At 48.8% G+C, this 26,480-nt stretch overlaps 1 protein-coding gene across 1 annotated transcript in view; it reads left to right on the top strand.

Moving 5' to 3' along the window:
* Positions 1-26,480, top strand: part of EDC4 (enhancer of mRNA decapping 4) — an 841,744-nt gene that overhangs the window by 178,517 nt on the left and 636,747 nt on the right. The window contains exon 7 of the mRNA XM_086945254.1: positions 19,815-19,919. Coding sequence (XP_086801380.1) covers positions 19,815-19,919 — 105 coding nt within the window. The remainder of the gene's footprint in view (positions 1-19,814; positions 19,920-26,480) is intronic.

Below are 26,480 nucleotides of genomic sequence, written 5' to 3'. Positions count from 1 at the left end.
GCAGGATGCGGATGATGAGGCGGTTCCAGAGCGAGAGGACGGAGAGGTCCCTGAGCATTCGGATGAGGATGCAGGCGAACCCGGTATGGCAGAGTGGGACGACTACCAAACGCAGACGCCATCTCCTCAGCCTGGAGACTCTGGTGATTCACCTCCAGTAGATTTCGCCAGTTTTCATCTTCTAATGGACAAAGCGGCTCAGCGTTTCAAATTACCTAGAACACTTCGTGAGGAGGACTGTTTCCTTTACGATTTTAAAAATAAACCTTACAAACAGGTCCACACGATTCCAATCATCGATTTTGTTTGGAAGGAAAAACTCATGCAGGCTCCAAACTCTTTACCTGCTCAGATGCCGCGCCTTGAGAAGAAATACAAGGCCCCAACCGGTTCTCCAGCATGCTTGATCTCTCACCCTAAGCCAGACTCAGTAGTGACTCAAGCTGCACAACGTAGAGCCCGGAATCCAGCGTCTCCAATCACCCCGCCTCCCGATAGAGAGGGTCGGCGCCTAGATGCTATTGGCCGCAAGTTTTCTACCATGGCTTCCACTTCTGTTTGAGCAGCCAATGCCTTAGCCATTTTGGGGCGCTATGACGGACAAATGTGGTCGGACATTTCTGCGTTAGTGGATCTAATACCGGAGGCCTCCAAGGCGGACGCTCAGCAGATTCTTCAAGATGGAAAGAGAGCATCGGAAGGAATGATCGACTGTGCAGTCGATATTGCTGGTAAAGGTTTCCGGCTGCTTGCAAGTGCAGTTGCCCTCCGACGCCAGGGTTGATTAAATTCCACCTCCTTCCGGCAGGAAGTCCAATCCAGGATCCTTGACATGCCGTATGATGGTGAGTCGCTGTTCGGGTCTCACATAGATGACACTCTGGAGTCCATTAAGAAGGACACTGATACGGCTAAGTCATTGGGCCCGTTGCAATTCCGAAAACAGCCCTTTCGAGGTGCGCGCGGACGCGGCACTTCATCCACTTTTCGAGGAGGACAACTGTATCGCTCATACAATCAGGGCACCCAGCGTTACGCATCCAATCAGCAGCAGTCCAATCGTCAGCAGTCCTCCAGACCCTATAGGGGTAAATCCTCCTATCGCGGATACACTCCTAAGCGCCAATGACGTTTATCATCCCCAAAGTGTTGGAGGTCGAATCTCTCTGTTTTATTCCCAGTGGTCCTCCATCACCTCGGACCGCTGGGTTTTAGACATTGTACGAAAGGGTCATACCTTAGAATTCGTCAAGATTCCTCCTCGTACTCCACCATCTGGCCCGCCTACTCCACACCTCAAGGAGCTTTACCATCAAGTCCGTCTTCTTGTTCAAAAAGGTACAGTCGAAGTGGTCCCTGTGCATCAAAAAGGAGAGGGGTTTTACTCTCGATTCTTCCTCATACTCAAGAAGACCGGAGACTGGCAGCCCATTCTGGATTTGAGGGCTCTAAACCAGTTCCTCAAGAGCCAATCTTTCCGCATGCTGACATTACTAGAGATCCTGCGTCTTTTATCCAGCGGGGATTTCATGACCACCATAGACCTTCAAGACGCGTACTTTCATGTTCCGATTATCCAACAGCATCGCCAGTACCTGCGTTTCAAGGTGGGACAAACGCATTATCAGTTCAAGGTCTTGCCCTTCGAACTTCGATCAGCTCCTCGTGTGTTCATGAAGGTACTTGCTCCTGTGGTGGCTCACCTGCTTCTCCAAGGTGTTCAAATCTTCCCATACTTGGACGATTGCCTCCTCAAATCTCAATCCCGCCATCAACTATGTCAGGACACTCGTCTTTGTCAGCAGGTATTTCAATCCCTGGGGTTGGAAATGTCAAAAAGTCACAGTTTGCGCCGCTGCAAACCAGGAATTTCTTGGGAGCTATCCTAGACACAAGACTATCAAAAGCGTTCGCCTCGCACGAGCGGCAACAGAAGATCCTTCGTCTGGTCTCCCTCATCCGAAGAAAACAGTCCGTTTCTGTTGGGATGTTAAAATCATTTTTGGGGCTGGCATCATCTTGTATCGCACTGATCCCAAATTGCAGGTTGCGAACCCGTCCCATTCAGGAGGAACTGAACGGACAGTGGCGTCAGGTCTCGGGGTCCTTCAACGACCTAGTTGCAGTCACAGCCCGCATGAGAAGGAGTTTACATTGGTGGGCGCAGCCAACCAACCTGGAGATGGGGACGCCGTTCCTCGTTCACTCACCAGATCTCACGCTCACGACGGACGCCTCTATGGAGGGCTGGGGCGCTCATCTCCAAGGCCTATCCATCAAAGGCAAGTGGACTCCGCCCCAACGCAAGTGGCATATCAACAGGCTAGAGTTGATGGCGATCTTCCTAGCGCTCAAATCATTCCTACCTGTAGTTCACGGAGAGTCAGTGCTTATCCAAACGGACAATACCACCAGCATGCACTACGTGAACAAACTGGGAGGAACCAAGTCTCCACACCTGTCTCGCTTGGCCCAGTCAATCTGGGATTGGGCTCTCCGTCATCAGATCACCTTGACGGCTGTCCATCTGCCGGGCATGTCCAACATCCTAGCGGACTCTCTAAGCAGGTCCACATCATCGACACACAAATGTTAACTGCACCAACCGACTCTGGATCTTGTGTTCCACCGATGGGGTCGCCTAACTCTAGACCTCTTTGCAACGCCAGAGAATCGAAAATGCCCATCCTATGCAAGTTGGCATCCCCAACCCGGTTCGTGCGGGAATGCCCTTTTGATCGATTGGTGCGATCTATTCGCTTACACTTTTCCGCCGATTCCGTTAGTACCGCGGGTGCTGTGGAAGATGCAGAGGCAGCCCTGTCACATTCTATTGATCGCACCTCGTTGGCCCAGACAGGCATGGTTTTCAGAACTGCTTCTGCTGTCCCAGTGCGAGCCCATCCATCTGCGTCCTCGTCCAGACCTCCTAACGATGGACAGAGGCCAAGTGTGCCATCCGGATCCCTCCACGCTACAGTTATCAGCATGGAACCTGAGCACCTTGAATTCGCAGACTTAAACATATCTCAAGAATGCAGGGACATCCTCACTCATGCTAGGGCTCCGTCTACCATCAAAACTTATAAACTCAAGTGGAAAAGATTCTGTCATTGGTGCGTAGCAGCAAATGTCCATCCAATCCATTCTACTCCGGAGCAACTTCTTCCGTTCTTCTTAAGTCTCGCTCAGTCTGGACTTTCATATGCTACCTTGAGAGTTTTCCTAGCTGCAATCTCTCGCTTCCGACACGATGGCTCCTCCTCCCTCTGTTCATTCAGAATCATATGCCAGTTCTTCAAAGGGCTCTTCCGTAAGTTCCCACCTGTTCAGCGCCCTCCTCCACCATGGCACCTCAATATTGTACTATCTCAACTTATGAAGGCGCCATTTGAACCTATCCATAGGGCTGATATCAAGTTCCTCACCTGGAAGGTTGCGTTGCTTTTAGCTTTGACTTCATCTCGTCGTGTGAGCGACCTTCACGCTTTCACTATCAAGCCACCTTATCTACAATTCAGACCTGACGGCGTGGTGCTTCGCACCAACCCCTCTTTCTTACCTAAAGTGCCTACGGATTTTCATCTGAATGAGCCTGTGTTCCTAAAGACTTTCTTTCCGGACCCAAAGTCTCCGGCGGAGCAGCGCTTGCATTTTTTGGAAATCAAACGATGCCTTAAATTTTACATTGCCAAAACTGCTTCCTTTCGCAAGTCCGACCAACTGTTCATTGCTCATGGGCGATTGTGTTAGGGGCATCCAGTTACCAAACCAACAATTGCCTGTTGGCTTTCTTCAGCCATTACCTTCTGTCATCAACAAGCAGGCAAACCATTGCAGTCTTCAGTGAAGGCTCATTCTACGAGGGCGAAGTCTTCATCCACCGCCTTGTTTGCTGGTGTGCCTCTTCATCAGATTTGCTGTGCAGCGACATGGTTCAGCAGGCACACTTTCACCAAGCATTACTGTTTGGATGCCATCAATGAAGCGGATACTGCAGTGGGACAGGCAGTGCTTCGCCATCTTTTTCAATAAGGTGAACCTCTGTTCCCCCCTCCTTGGTGTTTTACTGTGATTGCTATGATGTGTTACATGACTGTATTATTTTTAGTACTGTCTTGATTTTTTCCATATATGTGCCTAGCAATCTCAGTTCTCGGAGGTTACTGCTTTCTATTTAAGCATGTGAATCTATGAAAGACACCCCTAATACTGTTTCTCCAGTATTGGTGTCTTTTATAGATTCACATGCGACCCACTCTTTCCTCCCCTCAGAGGCTCTCTTCTCCTCAGGCACTCCTGGTCTCTTTGGTGCTACGAAAATCTGAGGACTTGGGCTTCTGAGGAGAAGGTTCTAGAGGGTGCTTGCGCCTGATTGGCTGTAGTTTGGACTAACATAATGACACTAATGTGCTACAAGTAGTTTTTCTCTTTACCATGCATTCCTATGTAGGAATTGTTCTGGAGGTTTTTTCATTTGTATTTACCTCTTCTTTTATTATGTATTATGTTTTTTCGCATATATTTATATATATATATTTAGCATTATTGCTATTTTATGTACCGTGGGACTCCCACTTCGACGACGGGGAATATTCAAGCATGTGAATCTATGAAAAACTCCAATACTGGAGAACCACCTGTTTACAGGTAAGTAACAATTGTTCTACTGGACACTTTCCCCATTGTTAGAGTCCTGTATGCGCCCTGTAGTCTACTCCGAGTGGCACCACCAATGTGCGCAGATCATTTGCAACGTTATCGGTGCAGGAGTAGGACGGGTCCTAGGGCCCAGTGGCAGTCATAAGTATTTCTCACCCTCAGGGCTCCTTCTAGTGCACTCCGCCCTCTTGAGTTCCATTCCCCTAAGAGGGTCCCCAGGTAAAGCTCAGAGTCTCAGTGCCTGCCGTCTCCACAGCCCCTCAGCACTTGCAAGGTACATCCAAGAAGTGTCCCAGGAGCACTTTGTCCAGGCGCAGTGGCCACAGTGCTGCGCAGTGGCCACAGTGCTGCGCAGTGGCCACAGTGCTGCGTACTCCAGGTCTGTAATCTTCCTGGGACAATGATAAGGCTTCTCCTTAAATCAGGGATGGAGCTTAGCGGTATGATAACGGGCACCAGCTAGGTCATCTCATGAGCCCCAATGAATCACTGTGGTGCAGTCGTGTACATTAATGGTAGCGCCCCTCCTAGTCCTTTCTTGGAGTATTCAAGTGGATTCCCACAGGCCGCCTGGGTACTGCGCAAGGAGCAGATAGCCTCTTCTCAGCCCCCTCAGTTACCGCCTAGTTCTCCCCAGGGACAAAGTCCGGCAGAGCAGTCTCACTGCTGGAGCCTCACATCTCAGCACTGCAGCTCGGCTAATGAGCCTTAGTCTTGTGTGCTCCTGTTGTGTTATATATGCCGACCTCTCTGCTTTCCAGTGTTCTCTAGCTTCACTCCTCCGGCCTGCAGTGCGCCTTCACTGCCGCCAGGGCCCGTCTCTGCAGCCCATAGCCGCCTTCTTGCGTCAGAAGAGCAGAGCTGCCAGGATCGGGTGTCCGCGCCGCTCTAATCCAACACCAGGGTCGCTGCTCCAGTTGCTCTTCTGCTTGGGGGCCCTACGCTGCACTCCTGCAGGTCTGGTCTCCGGGTGCAGTCAGCTCAGACAGCCTGCCTCTCCCGATGTCAGAGGCTGCCTCTGGAGTCCACAGTCGACATCTTGGGACCCTGCATGCATTGCTCAGTCGGGGGATATAACAGATTTCAACGCTGCGGAGCCACCAAAAGTTGCCACCTGCAGCCCAGTTTAATCTCCAGCTGTTCCGCAACCGGGATGGAGGTGCCGGGCCTCAGTCTATAGCCTGGATCACTGTTTTTGGGGGATAACCACAAACGGAGCTCCGGAGTCCGCTTCCCCTCACATCGGCACCTAGCCACGCCCCCTATAGCAGTCCCTCTCTGTTGTTGGTAGAATTGGTTTCCAAAATTAAAGGTTTTTGCTTAGCAGTACCTCTGCGCGTCAGCAGGTGGCGTCTTGCGGCTCCGCGTCCATCACTGTCGTCACAAGCGCCAAGATGACGTCACGGAGAGTACTTAGGCGCCACCCATGCGCGCTGACGTCAGTTCTTTCTTTTTCCGTGCCAGCAAGCGCAGATTCGGATTGCGCACGTACCATAGTCACTTTTTGACTACTCTTTGAGACTTTTTGTCTTCCCCCTTTTTCTTCTGGTGCACGTAGGGATGCCCGGCTTTAAGTCTTGTGGGGCATGCCGCTGTAATATGTCGGTGGCGGACCCCCACGATGTGTGCCTCTACTGCCAGGAGACAGACCACGACTCCCGGGCCTGTCCGGCCATGGCCCCTAAGGCCTTGCGGGTGTGGCGCCGGAAATTGCTGGAGGTTCGGCATTCGTCGCGTCGCCGCTCTGCATCTAGGGCCCGTTCCCGGGACCGCTTGCAAGACCGGAGCCGTCGCTCCTCGGGCTCCAAGTCTTCGCCTTCGGATTCCGGTAAGCGACACCATAAAAAGAAGTCGAGGAAGCGTGTTCGGGCTCCACCCCTGCGTCTCCTCTGGAGCCTGGGAGTCCCGCGGCCTACCCGCCATACCCGGGTCAGTCAGCGACTCCCGTACAGGTGAAGAGTTTCTTGCTGCCATGGACCGCCTTTTCAGGCCTCGGGCTCCCGCCGGCGCGCCTTCGGGCCCTGCTGTCCCGTGTCCCGATCCTGTTGGACCGGCTCCGGCGCCACAGGATCCTGCTCACTTGGCGCTGGCCGCGGCGCCAAGAGGTGCCGCACTGGGTGCCGTTAATCCCACCCCTACCCCGGTTCCAGGACCATTTTGTTCCGGCCTGGGATCCGCATTGTGAGGCGGCGCCGGCCCGGTGTCGTTCTCGACGCTATTCGTCCCTTCTCCGTCTGTCGCTGCGACCGTCCCCCTCTACGCCAGTGGCGGACGATGACTGGAAGGGTCCGAGGACCCTCTTGTCCAGCAATGTGACTCTGAGCAAGATTGGATGGACGACCTGGAGGACGCAGGCGACCTCGATGTCTCCTCTGACCCAGGGTTTGCCTCTCCTCTGCTTAAAATGGAGGAGGGTGCTTCCTACACAATGGTGCTCCGTCGGGTAGCGGAGGCCCTCAATCTCGACCTCCCCTCCCCACAGTGGCCCTCAAAACCAACCTCCTTACTGAGGTGCTCCAGACTGCTTCAACTTAGTCTGAGCCGTTAGTTACATTCAATGACGCCCTCACTGGTGTCCTCTTGGGCACTTGGTCGCGGATAAAAACTTCGCCAGGCGCCAACGCCCCGCGCCTTGCGACCCAGCCTTTCTGACCACCCATCCCACGCCTGAGAGTCTGGTCATCCAGGTCTCGATGTCGCAGAGTGCCTTTTCCCTCGGCTCCGCCGGACAAGGACTCTGAGAAACTGGAACAGTTTGGCAAGCGATTGTTCTCTTCGGCCAGTCTAGGGCTGCGGTCGGTGAATACTGCTTGCTTGTTGGGCCGCTACTCCAATGCAGTGTGGGATACCGTTACTCACTTGTTGCCTCGGTGTCCTTGGGAGGTCCAGGCTGTCCTTTCTCAGGCGATTGCTGAAGGAAGGGATGCGGCTAAGTTCGCCTTTCGGTATGGTTTGGACACCGCAGACTCACTGGGCAGGGCGATTTCTACAACGGTGGCGTTGCGATGCCACGCCTGGTTGCGGTCAACTGGGTTCTCGCTTGATGTCCAGAGCTTGCTCATGGATATGTCCTTTGATGGCACTCACCTTTTTGACGACAAGGCTGACACTGCTTTGGAGCGTTTTAAGGAGTAACGGCCCATGGCCAAGTCCTTGGGTATTTCTGCAAAGAACTCCTGGTTTTCGTTCCTTTCGTGGCCAGCTGCTCCTACCTCCAAACCTTCCTAGTCCGAGCTTTGTGGCGCAGGATCCGCCGCCACCTCCCCCACTGGTGCGACATTATGTCGGACAAGTGGGTGATGCAAATAATCCGCAAGCGTTATTCCCTTCCCTTTCAGTCCTCCCCTCCAGCCATACTGCCTCGGTGCCCCCGCTTGTGGGGGATCATTTGTTCTTCTCCAACAGGAAGCCACGGCCCTCTCGGCCAAGGGGGGCCCATTGTGAGAAGTTTGCCTGATATATGATGTCTCCAATTCTGGGGGCACCTTGTATCAGTCCAAACAATCCCTTATGGTGTCTAGACAAGCTATCCTAAGGGTAGCATTGACTAAGCAGCCTTAAAGGCTTAACTCAAGAGGTCGTGTTAAGCAAGCTGTTTTACCAATCACAATCCTGTAATATCAAATGAAAGGACACCACACAAGTTATATATTATAAAAATATATGAATTTATTACTAGAATAATCCTCTATACTCTTTATGAGTCTAGGGGCACAAGCGTTTAAACAAAAGCACAGTTAAACATATAAAAGTTGCACAAGTATGGATGAGGCCCAGGGGCCACTCAAACCATAAATTAAAAAAGTGGTAGAAGTATCACTAATCGAACAGTGGTCAGGCCTAGGGCCTGGGGAATCGCTGGGAGCAATCGGGACTAGCATTACTGAAGTCGGGAAAAGCCCGCGGGATTCGGGTGCAGCGCTTAAAGCACACACATGAACCAATGCAAAGTCAATGGTGCGTAAAAGTTATCGAGTTACTGTTTTAAGAGTCTTCCGACTGACCTAGAAGGACAAAACTTCAGACGCAGACACTAGAGGTGTATACCAGTACAGGAGCACTGGCGTTCATGAGTTACCTCACCCACAGGAAGCGGGTGCACAGGGCAAAGTAGTGTCGGCTTTCGTCGTGTAGATCTATGGAGCCTGGAGATGAAGATGCTGCAGGCGGCCAGAAGAGAAGTGTCAGGTGCGATCCAAGGGTGGATCGAAGATGAAGAGTACCTGAAAGCAGAGGGGACAGAGTCTGGGTCACTCAGCAGTGACCAGGGTGGAACCAGGAAGGAACCAGGCAATGTCGGGTGCAATCGGGTGGTTGTCGAGAAGCTTGTCTCCGCTGCCACGTGGACTCTGGGGCACCGAGGATGTCCAGGAGTGTATCACGAGCTGTCCCACGCAGGCTCTCGCTGTCGGCTTTCGGATTGGAGCAAACAAACCCTTGCAAGCGCACCCACGCAGGAATCGAAGATCGCTTCTTACTCGGACCAGGAAGGTCAGAGCGGGTGCTCCTTTTCAGGGGAGCGAGGGCCAGTCCAGGGCACCCGGACTGGCAGATCAAATTCAAAGGTTCGTCGGTACTGGGGCCGCTAGCCAACTAGCAAGCGACCGGACCAACGCGTTGAGCCAAAAGATGCAGAAGGGCCACACGCAGCACTCGGTGAGTGTAGAGGGGTGAGCTTCGGTGCAAGAGTGGCTCAGGGCTGGGGCTTCTCAAACCCCAATGCACAGCTTCGAGGGAGTCTCTGGAGCTGCACGGTCAGCGCCTCGTGGTCTTTCCAAGATGGCCGGCCCCACGCTTCAGGTCGCCTCCACGGGTTTCAGCTCTGCAGGGACTGTGGATCGGGCTGTAGAAGGCAGGCACGCTGGGTCTTGTCGATCTGTGTCGCTCGAGTTCCGGCGGGAACTGCAACAAAGCAAACGTCGAGGTGCTGGATGGTGCTTATTTGCACAGGGTGGTCACTCCTTGACCACAAAAGAAATTCTTCAGTCTTCTACGTTGAGTAGGATGTCGAAGGGTCCAGAGTTTCGTTTCATAAGTTTCAGTCCGGATAATCTGAGTGCGTTGGCACTGCTCCCATTCTTATACCAATCTAGTGGGCTGGATTACCTGCTAAGTCCCTCCTATGGGTGGGACCCAGGAAGGGGGTGGTTACACCCCTTTCCCTTTGTCCAGGGTCGCGCTGGGACTGGGGCTGGTGTGCCCCAGAACCGGTTTGACCGGATTATGCAAGGGGAAGCCTTGTGCGCCCCAGGCACTGTCTAGTTTCTTTCAGCCCTCCCTGCCCCAATACACTATCTCCTGTCTGGGGTGGTGTAGCACCTCCCAGCGAAAGGAAACCCTTTGTCCAGGCCTCCTCTGCCAAGTTTCGGTCAGCAGCATCAGGTCAGACTTGTGGCTGTGGCAGCAGCATCCATTTTGTGATGCTGGGGCTCTGGTTAGGATTAACCGCGTTTTAGTAAAGTAACATGTCTTCTCCCTCTAGAAGGGTGGGATGCTATCCCCGTCGACAGGATTGTCGAGGGGATAGTATTCCAAATCGTATGACACCTTACACGACATGTTTTGATAAAGCCAAACCAAAGTTAGCACATAACCGCGATGGATTATAATGCACTTAACAGTATATGGTATGGCATTATCCCGGAACAGCTAAGGGAGTTGGTCCCGACAGCTGCAGACAGGCTCAGCTCATGCTAGAGCACCATCTCACATAAAACCAAGCACTCTGCCTCCAGAATTGATAAGGCCTGCCATAGGAGTGATTTATAGGTTTATATGTGTCCAGATATAGGTTTAGATATAGGTATACTATATCTAAGCAAGGAGTGATTACACCCCCTTGGCCCAGCTGAGTGATCAGCCAGTTGTGTCAATTTAAGAACCAGCCAGGGCTGGCAAAAGCTATGCTGCAGCCCCTGGTAGGCCTTGGATGCACCTATGCCCTTGGCACCTATGGTGCACTGTATAGGGGCTGACAAGGTGTCCAGTACCAAACCTTTTATGTACTTATAGTACATGTCTGTGAATTTAGAGAGAGAACAGCAGGCTGTGGGTCTGATTAGCAGGCCCACAGCCACATTAAGTCGAAAACCAGTGAAGCAAAAAGCAACAATTTGGGTGACCATAGGATAGCAGACCCTACTCTCCTACAGCCATCGAGTGCGTTCCTGGGCTGGAAGTAGGGAGTGGTTGTTATTACCACCACTTTCTGGTCCCCAAGAAGGATGAGGGGGGCCTGCACCCCATCTTGGACCTCCGGGACGTCAATTGCTTCCTCCGGAAGGAGGAATTCAAAATTCTGACTCAGGTCCTGGTTGCCCTCCACCCTGGAGACTGGATGGTGGCGTTGGACTTGTAGGACGCTTATTTTCACATTCCCGTCCTGCCGGCCTACCAGCAATACCTGCGGTTCACTGTAGGCCAGGAGCATTTTCAGTTTGGTGTGCTCCCCTTCGGCCTTACCAGCGCCCCTCGGGTGTTCACGAAGGTGATGGCGGTGGTCGCTGCTCAACTGCGCAGGTTGGCGGTGTCCGTCTTCCCCCTACTGCGACGACTGGTTGTTGAAGGCGGGCTCACCCGAGGCAGTCGTCAACCACCTTCAGACTATGGCCGACCTCCTGCAGTTGCTGGGGTTCTTCATCAACGTGCCAAAGTCGCACCTAAGTCCCTCTCAGAAGCTCCCTTTGATCGGAGCGTTTCAACGGTGTTTCGGGTTTATCCTCCCGAGCAGCGAGTCCAGGATATTCAGGCTATGATTCCGATCTTTCGGCCTCTGTCCTGGGTTTCAGTCAGTATTACCCTTCGGCTCCTGGGCCTGATTGCCTCCTGCATCCTGCTGGTGACGCATGCCAGGTGGCATATGCAGGCTCTGCAGTTGGACCTGAAGTTCCAGTGGGCGCAGCATCAGGGCAACCTGTCCGATCATGTCCAGATCTCGGAGGGCACTGCTCAACATTTGCAGTGGTGGCTCACGAATCGAGATTGGGTCAGTGGCAAATACCTCTCCCTTCCCCAACCGAAGCACACAGTGGTGACAGATGCGTCCCCCCTGGGATGGGGTGGCCACTTGGGAGAGGCAGAGATCAGAGGCTCTGGTCTCCTGTGGAGTCCCGGCTCATATCAACCTTTTGGAGCTGCGGGTGATCCGACTTGCACTTAAGGCATTTTTTCCCTCTGTCCGGGGAAGTGTAATGCAGGTGTTCACGGACAACACCACCGCAATGTGGTATTGCAACAAACAGGGCGGGTGGGGTCCTGAACCCTATGTCAGGAGGCTCTGCGCCTCTGGACATGGCTGGAACAGCAAGGCATTAACTTGGTGGTTCAACACCTGGCACGTTCTCTGAACGCCAGGGCGGACAAACTCAGCCGCCGGTGCTTGATAGATCATGAATGGCGTCTGAACTCGGATGTGGCGCAAGGTGTCTTTCCGCAGTGGGGAGAGCCTTGGTTAGTTCTATTCGCCACCGAAGAGAATGCGCAATGTCATCAATTCTGCGCGTTGGAATGCCCAAGGCGGCACTCGCTCGGCGATGCTTTTCGGCGCAAGTGGAGCTGCGGTCTGTCGTACGCCTTTCCGCCTATACCACTTCTGCCCAGACTGCTGAAGAAGATCCGGCACGACCGGGCCCAAGTCATACTCATGGCTCCAGATTGGGCATGAAGATACTGGTATCCCGAGCTACTCAGCATGGCGATCGTTCCCCCGATCCGACTGCCTCTTCGAGAGGATCTTCTGTCGCAGCAGCAGGGGACAGTCCTCCACCCGAACCTGTCCAGCCTCCACCTCCGTGCGTGGAGATTGAGTGGCGAAAGTTGACGCTTGTCGATCTTCCTCCCGATGTCTGTGATGTCAGTTTGGCAGCCAGGTGTCCCTCTACTAAAACGGTATACACCTGCAGGTGAAACAAGTTTGTGGCATGGTGCACAGCAAAAGCTGTGGATCCCCTTTCTGCCCCTCTTTCTGAGGTCCTTCTCTTCCTTCTATCTTTGGCCCAACCGGGCTCTGCTCTGGGCACTATCAAAGGTTATCTTTCGGCCATTTCCGCCTTTCTACGGCTTCCAGACCAACCTTCTCTTTTTAAGTCCCTGTTGTGAACCATTTCCTTAAAGGCATTACGCATACGTTTCATCCTGTGCCTTTCACAATGCCTCAGTGGGACTTAAATCTTGTCTTGCCTTTTCTGATGTGCGCTTCCTTCGAGCCCCTTCATAACTGTCCTTTACGTCTTCTCACTCTTAAGACGGCTTTCCTGGTAGCTATCACCTCTGCCAAAGGGGTGAGTGAGCTCCAGGCTCTTTCTTCTAAACCTCCTTTCCTTTCTGTTCTTCCGGACAAGGTGGTTTTAAGGACCCGTCCTTCTTTCCTGCCAAATATATTCACGCCCTTCTACATCGGGCAGACCATCACTTTGCCCACCTTCTTTCCGCCTCCGCATCCCTCGAGGGAAGAGGAGAGGCTACACCGTCTGGACCCAAAACTGGCACTTGCATTCTATCTGCAGCGTACACAACAGTTCCGGGTGGATGACCAGCTCTTTATTGGCTACGTGTGCACAAGCGGACCATCTCCCGGTGGGTCGTTCTGTGCATCAAAGCATGTCAAGTCAAGTCAAGTCAATAAATTTATATAGCGCGCTACATACCCAAAGGGTCTCAAGGCGCTTGGAGAAGGGTGGGGAGAAGGGAGGGGAATTACTTGTCAAATATCCACGTTTTAAGTTGCTTTCTGAATGCTAGGTGGTTCTGAGTAAGGCGAAGGTGAGTGGGAAGTGAGTTCCAGGTTTTAGCTGCCAGGTAGGAGAAGGATCTACCTCCCATGGTGGATTTGTTGATGCGAGGTACAGTGGCAAGGGCTTGGTTGGCGGATCGTAGCTGGCGGGTGGGGGTGTAGAAGGACAGTCTTGTGTTGAGGCATTCGGGTCCGATTTCGTAGAGCGCTTTGTGTGCGTGGGTTAGGAGCCGGAAAGTAATCCTTTTATTGACGGGGAGCCAGTGGAGGTTTTTCAGGTGTCCAGAGATGTGATCTTTACGCGGGATGTCTAGTATTAGCCTGGCTGAAGCGTTCTGGATGCGTTTGAGTTTTTTCTGGAGTTTTGCGGTGGTACCGGCGTAGAGGGTGTTTCCGTAGTCCAGACGGCTCGTGACCAGAGCGTGGGTGACTGTTTTTCTAGTTTCGGTGGGATCCAACGAAATGTTTTTTTGAGCATGCGATGAATGTTGAAGCAAGATGAAGAGACGGCGTTGACTTGTCTGTTCATCGAGAGTGAGGAATCCAGGATGACGCCCAGGTTCCGTGCGTGGTCCGTCGGATGGGTGCTTTTCCAAGGGCCTCTGGCCACCAAGAGTCATCCCAGGCGGAGGGGGAGGTGCCTAGGATGAGGACTTCTGTTTTGTCTGAGTTCAGTATCAGACGGCTGTGCTTCATCCATTCGGCTACTTCTTTCATTCCTTCATGCAGGTTGGTTTTGGCGGTGTTAGGGTCTTTGGTGAGTGAGAGGATCAGTTGAGTGTCATCAGCGTAGGAGATGATGTTGAGGTTATGTTGGCGTGCGATGGCCGCGAGGGGGCTCATGTATACGTTGAAGAGGGTGGGGCTGAGTGAAGATCCTTGTGGTACGCCGCAGATGACTTCAGTGGCCTCTGACTTGAATGGTGGTAGGCGGACTCTCTGGGTTCTTCCGGTGAGGAACGAGGTGATCCATTCCAGTGCTCTTCCTTGGATTCCGATGTTTCTGAGGCGTTGTAAAAGGGTGCTATGACAGACCGTGTCGAAGGCTGCGGAGAGGTCGAGGAGGATGAGGGCGACTGTGTCTCCATTGTCCAGTAGAGTTCGAATGTCGTCTGTTGCTGCGATGAGGGCGGTTTCAGTGCTGTGCTTGGCTCTGAAGCCGGACTGTGAGGAGTCGAGTCTCAGTGGAGATTGGCTTCCAGTCATTGAGGATGTTCAGGGGGGGTGGGGGTCCTGCAGGGGGTTGGGTGGGTTGGTCATCGGGTCGGTTGTCGAAGCTGTTGTGGATGTCAGCAATTTTGTTGTGGAAGAATGAGGCTAGGGAATCGCAGAGGGCTTGAGAGGGGGTGATGTCGTTGGAGTTGGCTGAGGGGTTGGTGAATTCCTTGACGATGTTGAATAATTCCTTGCTGTTGTGGGCGTTGTTATCTAGTCGGTCCTTGAAGGCGGTTTTCTTGGCATTCCGGATCAGTCGGTGGTGTATGCGGGTGGCGTTTTTGAAGGCGTCCTTGGTGCTGGTGGTTGGGTCTTTTTTCCAGGTCTTCTCAAGGGAGCGACAGAGTTTCTTGGATTTCTTAAGATCATCGTTGAACCAGGAGGCCTTCTTGCTGCCTAGTTTGGTTTGTTGTTTTTTCAGTGGTGCTAGGATGTCGGCGCTGATGGATAACCATTGGGTGAGGTTGGTGGCTGCTTGGCCCGGGATTGAAGAGTGGGCTGGTCGGTTTAGAAGAAGCGATGAGGCGATCTGGTCGATGGTGATTTTGTTCCAGTTCCTTTGCAGAGTGGGTTGGGGGTGGTTGTTGGATGTGGGCTTGTTGTAGGTAAAGTGAACGCAGCTGTGGTCAGTCCAAAGGAGAGCTGTGGAGTGGCTGAAGGAGACATGTTTGCTGGAGGTGAAGATAGGGTCGAGTGTGTGACCTGCGATGTGGGTGGGGGTAGTGACAAGTTGTTTAAGTCCGAGGTTGGCGAGGTTGTCCAAAAGGGTGGTGGTGTTGCGGTCGTTGTTATTTTCAAGGTGAAAATTGAGGTCACCCAGAAGGATGTAATCCTCGGAGGGGAGCGCGTGTGGAGTGATGAAGTCCGTGATGTCTTCACTGAATTGTGCGCGAGGTCCTGGCGGCCTGTAAAGGAGGGTGCCTCTGAGTGTGGTCTTGGGGTCGATGTGGATCTGGAAGTGAAGGTGTTCGGTGTTGGCGAGATTGATGTCTGAGCTGGTTGAGATGCGGATGGAGTTATAGCCTTCCGGGATGGCAATGGTGATATCTGGGGCTGATGAGGCGTTCATCCATGTTTCTGTTAGGAAGGCGACGTCCGGAGAGATGGTGTCTAGTAGATTCCAGAGGTCAATGGCGTGCCTGTGGACCGAGCGGGTGTTGAGCAGGATGCATTGTAGGTGGTTGGGGTCGGATATCTGTTGTGTGTTCGTAGATGAGGAGTTGGTCTTGGTGCCGTCGAACTTGCAGGAGTAGCAGGAGAAGGATCCATGGGTGTGTCCAGGAGCGGCTTGGACGCAGTTGGGGGGGCGGCCAGGGTTTAGGGCTTGGAGGGTGGTGGCATCGTAAGTAATGCGGGAGGGGTGGACATGACGGGGACCAGGGGCTCTGGCGCTGGGCGCGGTCCAGGCGCGGACAGGCGTAGACGGGCTTACCTTTGGCGCACCTTCAGCGCGGATTGGGCGCGGTCGCTGCGCGTAGACGCTGCGCGTGGGTGCATCTGGCATAAATAGGTGGAGGGGGATGGGCGAGGGGGGCTCAGCTGGGAGGCGGGCGGGCTCTGGAGGACGGCCTTGCAGGGGAAAACAACAACAAACAAATGGCGGCGTGTGGAAAAGCACGAGCAGCAAAGCGCCAAGCACTACCAATATAGCGCCACACAAGAGAGCAATGAAGGTACACTCAGAATAAAAGCGCAGCAATTTCAGTTTAACTCTGCAGGCAAAATGAGGCACATTAAAAGCGAATCGTCACAATGCAAAATAACGCGCTGAAAGTAAGGAGCCAGATCTCAAGCGCAGATCTGTGCAATGATCGCGTTGTGAATGTGTGAGCAGGAATTTCAAGCGCAGAATAACGATACCACAAAGCAGTTCGAGCAGCAGGGAGCCAGGGGAGCGTCTGCTCACAGCAAAGATGAGGCAGTCACAGCGCTTCCGGGGACGGGAGCGCTATAAGTAATCAGTGGGAGGGGGGCTCAGCTGGGAGGCGGGGCGGGCTCTGGAGGACGGCCTTGCAGGGGAAAACAACAACAACCAAATGGCGGCGTGTGGAAAAGCACGAGCAGCAAAGCGCCAAGCACTACCAATATAGCGCCACACAAGAGAGCAATGAAGGTACACTCAGAATAAAAGCGCAGCAATTTCAGTTTAACTCTGCAGGCAAAATGAGGCACATTAAAAGCGAATCGTCACAATGCAAAATAACGCGCTGAAAGTAAGGAGCCAGATCTCAAGCGCAGATCTGTGCAATGATCGCGTTGTGAATGTGTGAGCAGGAATTTCAAGCGCAGAATAACGATACCACAAAGCAGTTCGAGCAGCAGGGAGCCAGGGGAGCGTCTGCTCACAGCAAAGATGAGGCAGTTACTCCTTGGCTAAGAAGGAACCTCCTGTGGGGATGGGTGCCTATTCGACCAGGGCAACTGCAGCCACTACTGCCTTTGGTCGTGGCGTTCCCTTGCAGGACATTTGTCAGGCAGCTACATGGGCCTCGCTGCACGCGTTTACCAAGCATTACTTCCTGGCAGTCAAGTCCGGAGAGACGTCTTCTTTGGCCGTTCTGTCCTCTTTGACGTTCTGGTGTAATCTTGTTCGCAGACCCATCACCGGGGTTGGTATTGCTGGGTTATCTATTCTAAGGTAAGGAATCTATCACTAACGTGTCTCTTTCAGCTGCACAAGTTACTACATCTGTAAGAGACATTAGTTAGTGATCGATTCCTTACCGCCCCTCCCATCCTCCCCATTCTGTGAACTGATTACTAGGGTTAAGGTCATCCCTTTTAGGGCCCTAGTTTTATGCCCCAATGGTCAGTATCTTGCATGGCTCTGCGTTCCTTGCGCGGAAAGTCATGTACAGAACTGATTTCAGCGCACATGGGTGCCGCCTAAGTACTCTCCGTGACGTCATCTCGGCGCTTGCGACGCCAGTGACGGACGCGGAGCCGCAGGATGCCACCTTCTGACAAACAGAGGTACTGCTAAGCAAAAACTTTCCAGATCCAGTCTGACGCCTGGAGATATTCTAAGGTAAGGAATCTATCACTAACTAATGTCTCTTACAGATATATTGTTACACAAGTAGTAACTTGTGCTGTACTGCTCTTAAGCCATCCTTATGATGTTTACTAGTATATAAAGAGGAGACATCAAGGGTTAAAAGTAACTTATTTGTCTCCCACTCAACATTATAGATATGCTTTAAAAAGTCTCAAGTATCCCTTATGTATGAGAGTAATGAACTCACCATAGGATTTCAAAAATAGTCAATATACTTCAATGTGTTTTCAAAGAAGCTGTCCTGGGCTCCATGTATGGGCCTACCCAGTGGTCTTACACTGTCTTTATGGACTTGAGGTATCATGTAAAATGTTGGTATCACAGGGCAATATATATTTATATATTCACTGATTACCACGTTGCAGAAACACTGCACAGTACGCACTCCTTCCAAAAAGGAAAATGGCAAGTTTCCTTTCTGGAAGGAGTGTGTGCTGTGCAGTGTTTTTGCAATGTGGTAACCAGTTAATTTATAAGGGTTTCCTCAGACTCTCTCGCTCGCTCGCTCTCTCTCGGGCTCTCTCGCACTCTCTCGTTCCCTCTGATGTTTAAGATTTTTTCCAAAACTCTTTGACCAGCAAATAAGCTTGATGTTTTATGCCAACTTTTACCATCAGCCGAAAGCAACCAGCATTAAGGTCAACTTGGATAAAACAAAGATACTCTTCTTTGCCTCCATCAGACACCATTGGCATTTGAGTGCAGGAAACTGAAATCTGTTAGCTTCTAAGAGCAACACTGGAAAGCACTCTTGACCCTCGTCAGCTTGTCTATGAATCCTAATACCAGGACGTTTTTGAAAGTACTCTGTTATTTTTACACATGCTTGTGTTTTTTGCTGACCCATCAGTCTTTTATCTGTTTTTTATATTTGCAATGTGTTTTTTTATCATGTAAAGGTTTTAATCAACTGCATCATTATTAATAAATACACCTATCAATATTGGGTATCACCTTTGATAAGCTTATCTTGAGTCTAACGTTTTTTAAAAGAAGATATAACCAATTATATTCAATAGTTTTATATTCAAATATAATCTGTGTTTTGAAGGCTACTCTAGGTTTGCTTATGCAAAGGCCTATTTAGAAAAGGTACGGACGACCATATCTATGGTATCGAAGCCTGATTCCATGTTTTAAGTACAACCTAGACACAACTGGAACTCCAGTTTGGAGAAAGGCACTAGGTCTCACTTGTTCAGTCTTGAAACCATAGGGCTAGATGTATCTCTGGGTTCTTGGTTTTTTGGGCAGATATTTAAGCTAAATGTATTGTGTATTTTGTGCAGCTCCTCACTAGTTAATAAAGACTGAGCTGCATGCTGTTCATTTGGAAGTTCAAAAGCTAGAAGAGCTTGATTACATCTTGGGTCACTGGATCTGACTAAACAATAACCTGGTTGCAATTCAGAATTGCAGTACGTAAACGTTTGATTTGGACAGTGTGCAGACATTGCTCTGCTACAGAATCAACTTATTTTTGAACTGTAGACCCATGAAATTGATGACCCTGTAATTAATCCCTACATGGTGCTCAGTTTGTCCCCTTAAGCAAGGCATATTTACATGATGTTTCAGTGGGGCATCCTGACATTACTGGGTAATAGTGGAAAAACTCTGGTATTGACAGAGGAAATAGGGTGTGCAAGAGAGAGCTGAAATCAATTTATTACATCATGATGGACTGAATTTCCCCATCAATACACAGAGATTTTTATTTCCCAACTCATTGCACAGGTTGGTTTAGAATTGATGAACCCTGACGTTTGAGCCTTAAACCTTTGTCTAATCTTAAAACACAGGGAGACTGTCTCAAAGTAATTGCGTTTATATTGATTGCATTACAAGTTTGTATTTTTATGCAGTCCAACCCATCAATGAGCTTTAGAGTTGGGTTAACGTGTAATACTCGTCCTAGTGTTTCTGTTATTGTCTACAATGCTATTTTTACACGTTGTATCATGCAATTGTTCGTATTGTTTTTATAAAATGTAGACCAAATTTATTAAAAAACTCCTCTTTTGGGATGGAGCAAAAATACTTAATGTTTGCAGCTTGAGGGCACGACAACGTTGGCCACATGATGAGATTGACTAACTCAGAATAAATGTAATTGATTTAATTTGGATACTTTTGCTACTTTTTCAGGCTGAGGTTTGGGACCTAGACATTGTACGGAATAGCCACAGTACCTGGCCTGTGGAGGTCACGGATATCAAAGAAGGCTTCATTGTTGTCAAGGGACATAGCGCAGTGAGTACTTTGCAAGCCTATTTGTCTGAAACCTCTTTTCTCCCTCTAGGAACACCATCTGATTGCTGTTGAGGTTGGTACTCAAGAAGCTAGTGTTGGCTTAGTAAGCGTTGTATCTAATGGCTGTTACTTGAAATTACAAACAATATTCCTGAGATCATGTTGCAGAACATTTTGTGCAATCAAAAAGGAATATTTGACCATGGCATGTTTGTGAGACAACGCTAATTGAAGGCTAGAGGCCATACCATGAAAGGAAATGTAATGGCAATGTAACATTTACATATGTGGGCGAAGACAGCTACATTTATTTATTTACAGAGTTTTATATAGTGCGAACGTGACATGTCGGGGTATCAGAGCGCTGTACATATAGTGACCAGATCATATATACATGAGAAAAAGCAAGAAGGCATATGTAGGAAGCAATCCAAATGCAGATATAAATACAGTTTACCATTGTACTGGTAGATTGGGGGACCAGAGGTAGATCAACATACAAATAGACAAGCTGAGTGACTGTAGGGCCGCTCCTGACAGAATGTATTCATCAGGGGCATTTGTACTTCTCTTTTGAAGGCAGTAGTCGAGCTGTTTGTTCTGGTTTCTGGTGGATAAATCATAAATGAACATTAACTAAGGGAGTGTTAAGGGTTTACTCCCCTATTACAGCGTTGGCAATAAGATTTGATTGCAGTGCTGTTAATTAACAATGACTAAAGTGACTGAAAGGTGAATTCTACAAGGGGAGAGTTTGCCTATTCAGCATTGTGCTATTGTTATCAAAGCTTACATTTGATAAATACTTCTACTTGCAGATTCCTCACCAATCTCTCAGATTGGATGCAGAAAAACTCTTGCAATATCTCCTGTACACTGGATAGGACTAAAACAAACTTAATATAGGTGTCACCCCTGCAAGCTGATGTCGTTTTTTCCCCTTGCTCTTTGATTGGGAATTAGAACTCTGCTTCTGCCTAATTACAATATTTATTTTACAAAGTTTTTCAAGCCATCATTCTAATGTGTCAGTGTCGCAGGAATTTCACCACCAAATATTATAGGCTTCAAATTGTGCTGCACTTTTTTGGAAATGGTCATCGGTCACACATTGAGTCAGTGTTTTTGTCTGTAGGACAAACACAACTCTATATCCTACATCAAATAATCACTGATGTACCTGAAATCGATCATGGACTGGGAGATCAAACTCTACATTGCAGAAGGCAAAATATGAGGCTCATTCCAATCTTAGCTGACCGTTTCTTGTAGTTTGAAGTCAAAGGAAAAATTGAAGAAGAAGCACAAGATACATGAGTGACACTCTTTGATGTCCAGATGCTCAGTTTCTCAGTAGATGGTCGCGTATTTGGCAGTTACAGAACCCAACTCACGGTTCATCATCCTCTTCTTATTCCATTCTGAATCTGGAGCAGAATTGTCTGAATTCCACGGTGTAATCCGGGAAGCAATGCTGCAAGTCTTAAACTTTACTCTGATTCATTATGGCGTGCCTCTTCTGGATGTTGTTCCATTGTGGCTACCACTGGCTCCATCGATGTCGGTCTTTAACCCCTCTGCCCCAGAACCAGATTTGGACCCCAAGTCACAGACTGTTCACCCGAGTGTTAGACTACACAATCACTGAAGTATAGTTCTGTGTCGCAGATAACTTCCCTGTGGCATTACTGCCTTAGTGTCAGTTTCTTTGAGATGATTCTGATGCTATTCACAATCCTGATGTAGTTCAACAGAATGATGAGAATGAAGAGGCAGGATAATTTGCTCCACCCACAGTGCACTGATGGTGGTCTTTACTTGTATTACAGAATGCCAGTAGCCTGATTTGAGCCTTGATAACACAAGCCCCCCTACGGAGGATAGTGCATCCTTTGCTATAGTCAGTAGGCGAGGGTTCCCCAGCTGAGGAGACTGAAGCCAATCTACTTGAAGAAATACTGGGCCTTCTAGTTCTCAGTCCCTCTCGCCTAACAGCAAGGTTTCAACTATATTTTGACAGCCTGGCTTAAGCTTTTTTCGACTGTCTGTTCGCATTCCAGGCCAAAACACTAGACCAGCACCTGGCATGCAAAGGTCTTACACAGCACCCTTTGCCAGAGAGCTGTGTGGTGCAAGCCCCCACTTTAACCTAAATTATTTTCTCTCTACTCCTCTGGATAGGAAGTGCAAATGCATTGATGCAGTAGGTAAGAAACTCTTCACTTGTCGTAGGTTAGCACTGTGCTCTTCAAATTCTTCTTATCTGCTGGCTCGATATTGGACACATTTTAAAAGATGGCATGTGAGGTTCTGCTGGTGCTACCGAGGACCTTTGTGCTTCTCAGTTCACAAATGGTTCAAGATTACCAAAATGCAGTTAGGCAGCTCTTGCGCTGTGGCCTCAATTGCATGGACTCTGTTGCCCATGTCCTGAGAACAAATTGTAAGGTTGCACTAACCAGGTCTACAGGTTCCAGCGTAAGCGGTCCTCTTTTATATTTTCACAACCCAATTAGTTACCACATAAATGAAAATTGAAGGTAATTGGTTGAGACGGTGAAGGAAATTGGAATAAGAGAGACTAGAGAGACATCAGACTGTGGCCTTGTCTTGGCTGATCTTTGAGTTCTTCGGAATGTCATGAAACCCTACAAAACAAATGGTTTCCTAAATGTCTTGACATTATGTGAACACAACATAATTGAATGGACATACATGAGCCTTATTTCTGTGTCTAGCCAAATCTATTCTTTGAAAAAGGGGTGGATGATATCTGTGAACTAAACATACAGAAAATAAGTTTCTAGTGTACGTTTACATTAGTTTTCCATCCTAAGTTTAAGATAACTACTTCAAGATTCATCACCAAACCCTGGTTGGTAGAATGTATGTTCTGATTTCTACTTGACTCAGGTAGAACCTTTAATATCCAATTCTTCCCTAATCTTGACTTCGGTACCACCTTACTAAAGCACTTAATACCTTATACATGACATTAGTAATTGCATATACATTAATTAACTTCAATGGTCTTACCTGTTTTTGTCACAGGGTATGGAAATAAATTAAATAAGACTGCAGTTCAAGATAATTCTTTTAATTTTGTTTCAATCAACAACACAATTTCTTCTTTATCCATTTGTCCATGCAAAACAATCCTTTGAAAAGCAACAAGTCCTTGTGAGTAAGTTAGGAATCCATGTAGTGTGGTCCTAGCTGCAGAAATATTACAGCACGATTACATAGCCGAGGATGCAGTGAACCTAGAGTAGAAATATACCCAATAATCCAAGATGGCCACTGTCTCTTTGGAACACACACAAGTTTGTGGTGTACTGGGAGCAATAGTTTATTGCCAGCACACCGACGACCAGTGTGTCCTTCATGTGTGTGCAGCTTCTGTCCAACCAGCGTTCCATGATTGCCACCAACTTTTCCTTATCTAAAAGGCACCTAGAGCAAGTAAATTTGGAATACCACCTTAACGTTCATGGAAGTGGCAAGCAGAACCTGCAAACCCTGCTTCTTGACACTAGTATCTTCTTCTGCAGGCGAACCTGAATGTGTGCCACTGGATTTTCAGGTGGTGTCCAAGCGTCATTAAATGATATGGCTATGATGGTGCCCAGTTCTTTGGTGAAAAAGCTGATTTTGTTGTGGAGATATTTAAGAGTAGATGTGTGATGATACATTTTCAGGCTTTTAGTTTGCCCAGCATGCTAATTTTACCTTCAGTATCTGGTCTCTAGAGTTTATTCCAGAAGGCATCATTGTCTCCCATCCTCCAATGTTGCAGTTCGTCCAGTAGCCTGTGCGGTATTTTCAGGCCTTCACATTAACAGGCAGGGTTACAGGGAGAGAGTAGCAGAAACAATTGTCCTACTCCTTTTTGCCTGTCTTCTAACAAAAATGCTTTAGTTCATTCTTGCATGATCAGCGGATGGGTTTGGTGACAGCAGTTCCTGTCAGATTCACATATAATCACATTAGACCAGTGGGTACTCCAGATTATTCAGGTTGGTCGTAACGTATCCTTTCTGAATGTTCCTTATTTACAACCTTAACCCCTCCAGGCCTTCCTCATGCTGTTTTGGCAGATCATGTTCGCATCAACTCCAGGAAGCTGTTGATATTCTTACCAAGAGTGCAATCAGGATAGCTCCCAAGGTAGAATAGAAGCGCAGATTTTTTTTTAAAGCTTTCATTTATTAACTTTTTGCAAAACAAACAGTAGTTCACCACTTGATTTTCTGCATTGATAGAACGAAGGAGTACCATGTTCATATGCTTGCTTTGCTGGTGTGAAGAAGAGGTGATCCTGACTTAAACCTTGTCCTGATAGATTGACCTCTGTATCAAGCTGTGCTGTGGTCAAAAGAATGCTCTCTACAGCCTTAGGAGACATTCCACTTGAGCAAGGGCTATGACTATAACTTTAGCTAGCCGGAGGAGGCAGATCTCCCTTTTGCACATTTGTCGAGCAGCTGTGTGGCCTTCTGTCCGTACCTTCCCCATGCAGTGGGAATCAAGATTCTATCTGAATGTTAATTGGAGAATCGTCATTTCATACAAGACAGAGGCTAATATTATGCATGTTTAAAGCTGTCTACAACTAAATTGCTTACATGTTTCACTGGCCTGAAATAGTCATTTGCACAGGTGCTGAAATTCGAACAATCTGCCAATTTAAGGATTTCAGAGAGAGAACCACTAGCCCAAAATGCTTTACTGGCCATTGCACCTCTTGCTGAATAAGCACCAAATTTTGATAAATCTTTGTCCGCTTCACTCATAATTGCTCTAATCCACCTGCCTATAGTGGTGGTGGATACTGCTTTGTGCTGTTCGACATAAGATATTAAAAGTTGATTTTCACCATCATTTCTAAATTCCAGCATTCTATGCAAATGTACCTTCATGCAACCCACCATTAATAGTTTTTGACAATCCTGGAATAAAGGATAGAAAACATGACCAGGCACATTCTTTGTTCTTTTCCAAATATCGAAATGAACACCATCAGATGAATAAACCCTGTTGTCAATTTCTAAAACTTTAACATCAGAAACCCTTCTAAATGGTACTAAACTGAGTAGAGGTGTCAATTTCTGGGAAATCGGTCTTAAGGCAAGATAACAATTATCTGGCCATAAGTCAAATAGTTTGAAAACTAAATTAACGTCCCAAAGCATAAAATAGCGAGGCTTAAGAGGGTCTCTGAAGTCATATTCCTTTAATCATCCTACATATCAATGGATCGTTCCCAACCGTAATGTCACCAAATAAGACCTGGCCTGCTGAAACACTGAACCCATGGCATTTAATGGCCCTGTAAGATAAACCAGACTGAAATAGTTTGGCCAGATAGTTGGCTGAATCCATCACAGGAGCCGCCTCGTGATCCAGACCTCTTTCCATGCACCAACAGCACCAGCTACACCAAAACCTCCTTATATCGCTTCCTATTCCCTGGTGTCCACGACTCATCCAGTAAATCTTCAGCATTTCCTAAAATGCAGGAGAATCTTGCAGATCCCCTTATATATTTCAAACAAGAAGGTCCAACCTTTCTTCTACCACTAAAGCATGCTTCTCCCCATCTGGTTCTGCCAGCAAACCATGATTTACCAGAACTAGACAAGGTTCCTGAACTGAAAGTTCCATTACCCGTGGGAATCAAATTTGTGAAGTCCAGAAAGGGGTGACTAGAACTAACTTGCAATCCTCCTTCCGAACCCTTCAAAGAACTCTCTGGATCATGGTAGACGGTGGGAAGGCATAAGCCCCTCCTGTAGAAAGGCATCTACTGCTATGGTTTCTGGGTCCGGTCGCCAACTGAAATATCTTGACACGTGACGTATGGGCCTGCTGGCAAAAGATCTAAATCTATTGGGCCCCAAAGGACCTGTGCTTCCCTGAAAATCCCCAGGTTCAATTGCCAATAACTGAAATCCCTTAGGTAACAGGAGCTCTAATCTGCTCTCTGGTATCTGCTTGCCTGGAATGTGACCTGCTGTCAAAACAATTTTTTGCTCCCAACACAAATACTATATGGCCCCTGCTAGTTCTGCTAACTGCTTTGACTTCGAGCCTCCCAGACTATGGATATAAGAAACTGCTAAGACATTGTCCATGATGCGGTTTGGAATCCTCTGCCGTAACCTATGGAGCCCTGAGTGTATTGGTTTTGAATATAAAAATGGGACCTTCTGACTCCTTGGCCGGCAGTCGGCCCTTCCAAAAACATGTTATCTAAAAACACGTCTCAAATGATGCTGCCCTTTGCTCAAAGTTGTGAAGGAGGACACATATTTGCCCAATAATTTAATAAAATTGTGCTAGAAGAGAAGGCCCCCATGGTAGCCTTTAGCTTCCGTATTAGCCAACTCTATGCACTTTGGACTCATCCTCATAAGAATTACCTTTTTTCGGTTATAAGGCCTGTGTTGGCATTATCCAACATGCAGACTGCGCTCTGGCTCCAACCTCTAAGGAGATCCAGGTCTACTTTATTCATTGACTTGTGCCTTTTCGGCCCAGTATTCAAGCTAAGTGGCCCAG

The sequence above is a fragment of the Lissotriton vulgaris genome, chromosome 12, assembly GCF_964263255.1.
Source record: "Lissotriton vulgaris chromosome 12, aLisVul1.2, whole genome shotgun sequence".
Lineage (NCBI taxonomy): Eukaryota > Metazoa > Chordata > Amphibia > Caudata > Salamandridae > Lissotriton > Lissotriton vulgaris.
This window is presented reverse-complemented; position numbering and strand designations above follow the sequence as displayed.